At 35.0% G+C, this 10,881-nt stretch overlaps 1 protein-coding gene across 1 annotated transcript; it reads right to left on the bottom strand.

Moving 5' to 3' along the window:
- Positions 1-8,668: 8,668 nt before the first annotated feature.
- On the bottom strand, positions 8,669-9,604 carry LOC103582270 (olfactory receptor 5L1-like). Its single transcript, XM_008563914.1, has one exon. The coding sequence runs from the start codon at positions 9,602-9,604 to the stop codon at positions 8,669-8,671; it is 936 nt and encodes a 311-aa protein (XP_008562136.1).
- Between the last annotated feature and the right edge of the window lie 1,277 nt (positions 9,605-10,881).

Raw genomic sequence — 10,881 nt, 5'->3', positions numbered from 1 at the left:
AAATTGTTCACTCCTCAAAATCCAATATCTAAATCATTGATTCTTACTTTTCCTACCTTTCTATATACAATGATCATTTGATTCCATATCAAATAGCATGTATGAACTGAATATAATTTGTATGAAATATAACTTGTATGTTATAACTGAATAATATATATGAACTTAATAGTGATCATAAGTTCAATGTAATATAAGCATTTCAAATAATTTTATTAAGCTATATAAAATTGATCCCGAGATTTTTTTTCTCCCTCACCAAAACACCTGGAAATTTTATTTCTTCCACCATATTGAGGATTTCTTTGGAATTTTATCTAGACACATTGAGTAGAGAAAAGAAGAAGGGCATTTTTAATTTGCCATGTTCAGTAGGTTGCGATGTTAGTGATTACCTGGTTTGTATTTTGCTTTCAATCCTTTTATGTAGACAATTAGCTATAAACACTTAGGACAACTCTAAACATTTCCTTTTTGTTTTTGTTTTTGTTTTTCTATCATGGGTGAGAATTCTGTTAAGAAGGATTCAAATATAATTTCTATGCTCAGGAAAAAAAAAGTTCATAAGAGATTGATAATGTGTATGATGTCTCTGTAGGCAGAATAACACCATGAAATACAGGTTGGGTAGGCACTCTTAATCACTAGTTTTGCATCTAAGATTTTGTAAAAACTGAGGGGAGGTGGAGTCTGTCATAGTTTGCCTCACTGTCACACTGGAGCTGTGTTAAAAGCACATTCAGAATATAGAACATGTTTTATTGAAATGTCCACTTATGCCAAGTAGTCTGTATGGTATACATGATACGATCCACATATGTACACACATTCAACATCGTAATAGCTCAATAACACATTTGTTGGATCTTTACCTCAGTATTACATTTTACTTCCTTGATTTTATTTGTGTTGATTTGTCTTGTATAATGCTCTGTTGTCAATAAAATATATCTCCTAAAACTGTACACATTCTCTTTACAAAGACTAACTTAAATCAACATTTAATTTATGAAGTCCATAAAAAGTTTAGTTATCATATATATATATATACATATAGTTTAAATATTTGTTTGGCATTTTAATCATTACTCTTTTTATTGACTAAATAGATCAGGCATTCAAGTTAATAACATATGGTTTTCAACAAGATTCCAATTAAGCTGCCATATTTTACAGGTGAGCAAACAGAAACTTGATAAAGCCATGACTTGCCCAATGACAAATAGTTATTAGGTGATCAACAAACCCAGTTTCCTTGACTCCCACTGTTGTATCCATCTTTTTATGCCTGGCTCTGATCTACATAATAGACAAAGATCTTATCATTTTATTTCATGAAGATAACATTTTCGTAATTTGCTAAAATTTTTTATCACTTTTAAGATAATCTTTATATTATAAAATTATGAAACTAGTTTACTGAAAGTGTTGAGAGCTTCACAGATGTTCTGAATATTCATGCCAAAATGAAATAAAGCAAATGGAATGTTTAAAAAATTGTCACTATTTAGGAATAAGTATGATAGAAAAACAAACAAACATATGTATTTCTGAAAACACTTCCTTTTCCTAAGTCCCTCTCTCCTCTGCTTGTATGTCACTTAGAACACTCATTCCCTCCCTCTATTTCCTGTTAAGAATATGGATGGGAATCTTAAGGAATCATTACATTCTGATGACATTCATGAGAGAAGTGTTCTTAATAGAGAGAATGCTGGGGTTTCTCAAATCGATACACAGGTAGGGCTGTCAGATACAATACAGGACCCCAGTTAAATTTGAATCTAAGATAATGAATTATTTGCTATAAGAACATCCTAGATATTGCATGGGACAAATCATACTAAAAACAATTGCAAAATTTAAATTTAATTCAGCATCTTGGTTTTTTGTTTCCTAAATCTGGCTACTCTATATGCAGTACAGCTGAGAACCTTGGGCCAACCAAAACATCCTGGTTCATCTGGAGCTTTCCTAGTGTTAATACTAGAAGACACTCACTGCAGAAATTCCATCAGTCTTCTCCCCTTTTAATGAAGACGTACTACTCAGACTAACATTTGTGGTAAAGACATCTCGTGTTCTGCAGTATAAGAAATAGGTTCTAGATGTTCCTGCATTAAAGGTCTGAGGTCTCATGCAACACTGAGAGCTCTCCACGGCCCTATATATCCAGATATCCAAGGATTTAAGGACCAATGTGAAGACATTTTTTCCAATAAATTTTCAACATTATAAAACTCTTTCTTATTGCCCTATTTCAGCCTTTCTTAACCTCAGCAGCACTGATACTCTGTGCTAGACTATTCTTTGTCATGGGAAGCTACCCTGTGCATTGTATCATGAATAACAGAATCAGTGACTTCTGCCCACCAGATGAGAGTCACGCTACCCCCACCCAGTCATGAAAATCATAAATGTCTCCAGATATTGCCAAATCTTCCTTTCAGTGACAGGAAAAAGGGATACATAAACTGCTTTAGTTCATAACTCCTGCTTTTATTTACTTGATTCTGGTATATTTCAGCATTTCTTCAGTCTGAATTCAACTGAAGACTAAGGTGCAATTTAAATATCATGATTCCTTATGACCCAAATTATATTATTTGGGTTAAAATTTTCTGTTATCTGGGAATCCAAGCAGTGTGGTATCTAAAATCTTCTTCCTTATAATATCTTCCTTTTTTCTTTTTTTTCTTTTTTGCCTCATGAGCATGCCCTGCCCTAAAATTTTGTGTAGACCTAGTCCTCATTACTATGTTTCTCCAGAAGACTCACCTTGTTACTTTAAATTAAATTTTAATTAAATACTTACCTTCCTTGAATAACTTTTCTAAAAGTTCACTGAATCAAAGGGACAAATATTCCTGAAAACTGTCAGGTTCTTGTCATTCTCCAATTGTCAGGAAACAGCTGATCAGGACATTGTTACAGAGGAGAACAGCTCAGCCCTGTACAAAGCTCTGCAGAAAGAGCACACTTCCTATTCCCTAGATGTCCAGATGCATAATGTCTTCACTGGCTCAAAATTTCCCCTAAATTAATATCCCATGAAGAAGTGACAAAAACTAAGCCATCTTCTACATGTGTGAAAAAGAATATCCATATTTTCTCAGGCCTGCAAGCAAACCTGCTGGTGGAAAAGGCAGCTCCCTCCTGCCTCTGGAGAGCTTGTTTATGGGGAGATGCTGAGACTTTTATTTCTACTCCCACTCCCTGTTGCATTGTGACCTGAAGAAAATCGATTGCCTTATTCCTAAGGGACCTCAAAACAAGCAATTAAAATTAAGTACTCTTTCTGATAAAATTCTGGCTCTATTGGAAACCTGAAGAAAGACAACATTTTATTTAAATATTTTCTATGAATGTTAAGGTAAAAGTTTAAATGTCATCAACTTATGCTCCATGATTATATCCACAGTCCCCAAGTTCTTTTCTGCATAATGATAAATCATAACAATTTGTATCATTTTTATTTACTCAAAACCTATTTCTTAAATATCTACAATACATCTAGGTTTTGCAAACCTTACCTGTCCCTTTTCACACTAACAACACTATAAAAGAAGGGAGATTCTGCCTCTAGGTCCCTTACTTACTTACTTACGCTTCTGCCAAGGATATGAGGTGCAGAACATCTCTTTATATATGTTGAAGCTAGTAATATGAATGTTTGTAATTTGTTTAGCAGTATCCCCAGGAGAAGCTACATCTGGCTAGAACCAGTATACTAAGGTGTCTAGTGTTATTGCTAGTATTCCATTTATCCTATAGAAAAATATAAAGTCTACTCACAGAAGAATCTCTTCTTTGGTTCTTACTGATTGTAAAACTTTTCTCAATTCATCTAGACTCTGTAATCCCTTAAAATCCCACATTTCCACAATTCTTGATTGTCTTCTTCATTACCACTTACATTTCTTTAGATCACATTATTTCATGTTTGTACTGTTCGGTGGCTTCCTAATTGGTCTTTATGTTTATAAATTTATTCTCTTACATGTCTGACACACTATCACTAAAACAACTCTTTATAAAAGAAATCAGCTTGTATTTATGTATTTGTTTGAATGTGCATAAACTATCTCTGGATATTCATCCAGGATATATACTAGGATTTTTTGCATGACTGAGAAACAAATATATCACTTATTTTAAAATTAAATACATTAAATAAGTGTAAACTGAACTAAAATAAATAAGTGAAAGGTATAATGACCAAGTCATTCCCCATTTTGTAAAGCTGAGTGACAGTCAGTCACTTATGCATGCATGTCCACGTTTCTAAAAATGGCATCCAAAGGTCGGTGTTGCCCCCGTGCCTCGCTCAGCCAGTGAGCGGGAACCGGTCTGTATGTGGGATCCGAACCCTCGGGCGGGAGCGCCACCGTGCTTCCCAAGCAGCGCACTTATCCAGTGCGCCACCGGGCTGGCCCAATGTTTCTAAAAGTGGCATCCAAAGGCTTCTCTACTACACTTATTCCTTCTTTCTCTGCTGTTCAAATTTCAGTCTCCATAAACATCATTATCTATCTATGTACCGTGTTCTACATATGCCCACAATATGTAATGTCTCATCAAACTGCGCATCTTTAACTTACCATCCATCTTATTCATTCATCAAAACACCGCTGCAATGGGAAACTTTCCATAACACATTTTTTGACTCTTGCAGACCAAGTTAATTATTCTGTGATAGCCACAATGTCTGGATACCAACCTTTATTTAACTACTGTTCAGGCCACTATATAATGCAGTTACTATCTGTTTATGCATTTGTATGACTTTCCCTCTTACTAGGGTGTGGTTTTCTGGAGTTCAGGAACAATTTCGCTTTCACCAGTGTGTTCTCACGTATTTCTATATCTACTCAAGAATGGAGATGTATGTACGTATGTAGCATTAAACAGAATCCTTAGCCTTATTTCCTTCATCTTAAATATTTTCTTTATATGTATTCTCCATGTTAGCAGTGAGACAGTGCCCATTGTTGAAGATCATGTCTTATTATTAAAGCTAAATGTAAATCCCAAGTCTTAACTTCCAGTCTTCTGATATTTTGTTTATACTATACCGACTTTGGTCCTTTGGTATAAGATTAAGTAGTCATACACGGGACTTCTTGAGTGAGCTATGTAAATTCAATTTACAATGCATGGTGGTTTGGACTGTACTGTACTTTTTCCTGACAGAAATCTAGAGGAAGCATTGGCGTTTGCCTGTGATTGGATATATCTTCCAATTAATGGTAAGTAAATCGTTGTGCCATAGTTTAGTCAGCTAAGTATATTTCTTGTGAAAATGTTTGATGATGATGAATTTGGCAATACTTGAACTCTCAATGCTAATGAACATAGAAAAAGGGTCCATGGCAAGAAATATTTCAGAAACTTGAAAACACTGTCCTCATCTGCATAACTATGATCATCATGTCTATATGAAGGCCTAATTTGGAAGTAAAGTGGGATTTACTCTTATGAAAGTCCTGTCTTTCAAAGTAAATGTTATGAGGCCACAGACTCTAGGTAGATTTGCCTTCGGTCACTGGTAGTGACATAGGCAAAATCTGCAACAGAACCTGTGACATTGGCAAAATCTGCAGCAGAACCTGTAGTGTCGTTTGTCTGCTTGTTTGTTGTGTATGTTCTTTAGCTAAATATCATCACTAGCTATATAAAAATATAAAGCAAAAGCACTCTTCTTCAAAGCTGATATCAATGTTATTAATATTGGAAGCATAAAGTGTGTTTTGCCATAGTCCAAAAATATCCTGAACCAGCTCTTATTCCTACATTTTTAATGCTTAGATTGCATACAACATCAAACTGGTTTTAAAAGAATTAAAGAAGTTACTAAATTGGAATGCATTTTAGAATATGGACAATTTTAACCCTGGAATTGATTTCCACTGCTTTTAAGAAGTCTCCTTATTGACATGATTAGTTCATTTTTAAATTCTGAACATTACTTTTTGCTGGTTATTGACTTTTCTGTTGAAAAGGGCTTTTTAGTCTGCAGAGAATGAATGCTCATATGGTTGAGTTAATTTATTTCTTGGAGTGGGACTATTAAATAAGATGAACTGATGCCAAATATTTATAACAAACTCTGCAATTTTTTGCCATTAAAGTGATATTTAATCTTCTTTTAATTAAAGTAAGCCCTCTCTGCACTGAGAATTACTATATGCAACTAGAGGTACAGTATAGTTCTGTCCATGTATTACTGTGGCAACGAAAGATAGAAGAGAAGTAAGACATGGTGCTGTCTTGCATAGCACCAATGGGTCTGTCAGATAAAAATCTGTGTTTTTACTGTTAAATTGCATTATAAACAGTGTAACCAGACTCTTTGTCAAAAGTTGGGATGGGAACTACAGATGTCTTTCAGGGCCTCGTTGAAAGATTAATGCTAAGAACATAGTTTATTTAGAAATATATGTATGCTAATGAAATATTACATTCCAGGAGGGAAGGAAAAATTCCCAACAAATAATGTTGTGACATTGCTGTATTATTTGGGAATGGGAGCTTAGAATTACTTTCTAAACATTCATTCATTCATTTAAAAAAAAGGAAAAAAAAAAAAAAAGAAACCTCACAGAAAATAATTGAAAATATCTTTAGAAATTAGATGTTTCAGGCCGGCCCCGTGGCACACTCAGGAGAGTGCAGCGCTGGAAGCACAGCAACTCTCCCGCCATGGTTTCGGGTCCTATATAGGACACTCACTGGCTGAGCGCGGTGCGGGCGACACCCCACCAAGGGTTCTGATCCCCTTACTGGTCACGACAAAGACAGAAAAAAAAAAATTAGATGTTTCTATTTTACAAATTCCTCTTCAATTTTTTTCTCTTTTGTCCCTAATTTTCAGGTGGGACAAAAATAATTTATCCTTTTATAGGAGTCAGCATTAGAATGTCTTCTTCAGCTATATTATATCCGAAATATACTATTATAGGAAATATGTTTCTTTAGGAGGTGGGCTAATGAGGAATGGGTCAATGGACAAAAAGAATGATTGTGTATTGTAATGATGAACAAGCTTACCATACTGATTTAAACACCACACATTGTACAAAATTACTGAACGTCAACATTGTATCCCACATGTATATATCATAAAAAAATTCTTGATGATTTATTTGCTTTGAGTATATTATTTTATTAGACCCAAGACATAAAATATAGAAGTAAAGATCAAGATCTACATGTCTATGACCCAATCAATTCACAATTCCTGAAAACAATGGAAGTGCTATAAATTTATATATAAATGACAATATGTATATCATTAATCCAGCAGTATTTATTCATCTATCCACTTAATAAAAAGAAAAACAAAACAGCATATGCTAGTGATAAAGAGGAAAAAAATGTTAAAATCCACTTCCTCCAGTGACTTTATTTACACATACATTAACTGAGCTCTTTCTAGTTGTCAGTGAGTACTCATATGTTGCCAAAATTTAACCTTAGTAAAATGCTATGAGGTTAGCAGTATTAGCCAATGTTAAAACGGAGGAAACTGATGATTGAAGAAGTCAATTTTCTTGACAAATTAAAGAACCTCGGCTGTAACACCCATCCTGGTTTTCGTGATCTCAAGCCTACTACTCTTCTAACATTATTATGGACACAAAAAGAGAAACTTCATTTAAACAAGTGAAGGCAATGTTGAAATTGACATAAATCATAAAGGACTTACAAAGAAAGTGTTAATAGTACATAGGAACAAGCAATGAATGAAGAGATGTGGGTCAAGGGTGAAAAAGTGGGAATTTCAGAAAGACCAAAGGCACATGTAAATAACATGAACAGGACCTAGAAGTCCACTTTTCACTGAAAGTAAGCATTTCACCCACAATTGATTGTAGAGGTAGAATGAAGATGAGGAGCAGGGATAAAGTGAGAGAAGAAGCTTAACTCGGAAATCTTACTACTCATGACGATACTTTTTAAATGATTTTTCATGTATATGGAGAGAGAGAGAGAGAGAAACACTAATTGTGAAACACTAATTATGTTCCAGGAATTATTCTGGGCTCCATGTACATGCCCTCAACTTTGTAATTCAATTTTCCTAAGATGCCTGTGAAATAATTACTCTTTTTTTTATGCATCGGATGACATAGTACCCAAAGTTCCATAGTATTGGACACTGAAGTAACGACAGCAACAAAAATATTTTAAAAATATAAACAATAAACAGAAAGATTAAAAAATACATATACATATGAGGAATTCCTATTCTGTGCACACCCAGTTTGAAATGGTATTATCCTCATTATAAAATAACATAAAAACAATTTTGAAAGAAATTGTAGTTTCCATGATGATTACCAAACTAGAGTGTGACTGTATGATTCTTCATTTTACTTGTGAAGATTCTACAACTGAATAAAGATGTGTGTCTTAATAGTGCCACTACCCATACCATTTAAAACATTACAGATTGAAGAAAAACAAAGAAGCAGGCTGCCCATTTTGATATATAGTCAATCATACTCAATTTAAATTTAAGATACACAAAGATAAAAGAATCAAAAAAAGTTACTCGTTACTACCTGGCTCCATCTCTTCTGTCCATTCAAATGCTACAGCTCACCTCATAACCCCTCCCCAAGCCTCCACTTCTGAATTCTGAGTCTATTTAACCGCATCTTCTCTAATTATATATTTTGGATCCAACCACATTTGTGAGAGCATCTTTCACATCCCTGTTCCTCAGGCTATAGATCAGGGGGTTCAGCATGGGAATCACTACAGTGTAGAACACTGTGGCCACTTTGTCAGTATCCCCACCATTGCCTGAGCTGGGTTGGCAATAAATGAAAATGATTGTTCCATGGAAGACAATGATGGCTGTGAGGTGGGAGGCACAGGTGGAAAAAGCTTTGCATCTTCCCTCTGCAGAGCTCATCCTCAGGATGGTGATGAGAATAAACAAGTAGGAGGTGAGGATGATCACAATGGTCAAGATCTCACCGAAAGTGGCCAGAATGAAAAGAAGGACCTCATTCATAGTAACATCAGAGCAAGCAAGACTTAAGAGAGGGGGGAGGTCACAGAAGAAGTGGTTAATCACATTTGATCTATAGGATGGGATCTCAAGAGCCAAGCACAAGTGAATCAGAGAACACACCACTCCACATAGGTAGCAGCAAGACAACAGCTCTCCACAGACCTTCTGGGACATGGAGACCATGTAGAGCAGTGGGTTACAGATGGCCACAAAGCGGTCATAGGCCATCACAGCCAGCAGGAAGACCTCAGTGACTGCACATGTGCAAAACAAGTAGAATTGCACCATGCACCCCAGGAAGGAGATTGTTTTGTTCTTGTTTGACATATTAGCCAGCATCTTTGGCACAATGGTTGAGGAGTAGCAGAAATCCACAAAGGACAAGTGGCTGAGGAAAAAGTACATGGGGGTGTGGAGTCGAGAGCTGACTCGAATCAGTGCAACCATGCCCAGGTTGGCCAAAACCATGACTACATAGATGAGAAGGAACAGCAGGAAGAGGAAGACTGTCAGCTCAGGGTCATCAGATAATCCAAGGAGAATGAACTCTGTCACAGAGCTGCAGTTCTCCTCACCCATGTCCCCACTTTATTTGGGACTGGAGGAAAAAACTAAAAATTACTCTCCATTACATGATATAAAATTTAGTTTTATCTTTCTCCTATAAATAGACATTAGAAGAAGTAAGATAGTTAATTTCATTAGCCAAAATTAGGACTTCTTTTGTATAATTTACGAAATGTTCAGAGAGTGTATAATATAGATGCATAAACCTCACAGTTTATTTCAGGGATCATACAGAAACGCTAACATTTATAAGAAACTCTCTGATACTTTTAATTAGACATTTACAATTGAGAGCTTGACACTCAGTCACTGTGAAAGAGGTCAACGCATTATTTAATTAGGCATATCGCTCTGTCAACTTCAAATACTTTTTTCTGGCAGGCTCTTCAATCAATACTCCAATTATTTGGATTTTCAGAAGTAATTCTAAAATTATAAAGTACTCTTCTCTGAGTTTAATACTGTAGTGGTGAAATATATGCTTATCTAAGCTTGTTAACTCACAAGTGTATGTATTTTATATGTACATTTTACATGGAAAATGTAGTTTTTATACTCTGTTAGCAATTTTTTGTATAATTAGTTTCGTGATCTTGTTAATTATAATCTTCAGTACTGCCTATGGTTTAGTAACTTGTTGCTCTTGATTACAACCTTCTTGTAACTATGACTCCTCAGCCTTAGAAAGATCTATTAGGTAACTGAATTTAATGCTTTGAATCTATTTGCAGAACTGATTAAAGATGTGCACAGAAAATTACTTTTAACAATTCCCACTGCTGCATTGCAGTATTATTGATAATAATAAAACTTAGAAATAGCATTGAATAAGAGGGAAACGGTCAAAATTACGGCATATTTGTAATGGTAGAATATGCAGATACTAAAATGATCATTTTAAATAGTTTTTAATGACATGAAAAATGATTGATAAAATGCAAAGTTAAAAAAAACAGCAAGTCTTATCGTAGAGGTAGAATACTATGCATGTATACATAATTTGCATTGTATATTTAATTCATGCAAAATCCAAAAACATAAATATTTTTATTCCCGTTATGTTATAGAATGGGGATCTCCATACCTGCCTGCATTGCTATGAAAAATAAGTATTATGGGGTAAAATGGGGGAGGAGGGTGGAATTTTTTAATAAGAGATACTTACTTTCAAGGCTTTTGCCACTTAACAAGTAAAGAGATGGTAAGAAGCCAGTCACTTATTCTCTCACTCCCTGATCCTTGGCAGAGACGTACATGGCTGTACAGGCACCAGTTGGGTATTCCCAAAG

Source organism: Galeopterus variegatus, unplaced genomic scaffold (genome assembly GCF_000696425.1).
Source record: "Galeopterus variegatus unplaced genomic scaffold, G_variegatus-3.0.2 Scaffold15472, whole genome shotgun sequence".
Lineage (NCBI taxonomy): Eukaryota > Metazoa > Chordata > Mammalia > Dermoptera > Cynocephalidae > Galeopterus > Galeopterus variegatus.
Note: the sequence above shows the minus strand (reverse complement) of the source record. Positions and strands in the feature narration are given on the sequence as shown.

Coding starts and splice junctions, on each gene's coding strand:
- LOC103582270 (XM_008563914.1), bottom strand. CDS start 9,604: ATGGGTGAGGAGAACTGCAGCTCTGTGACAGAGTTCATTCTCCTTGGA.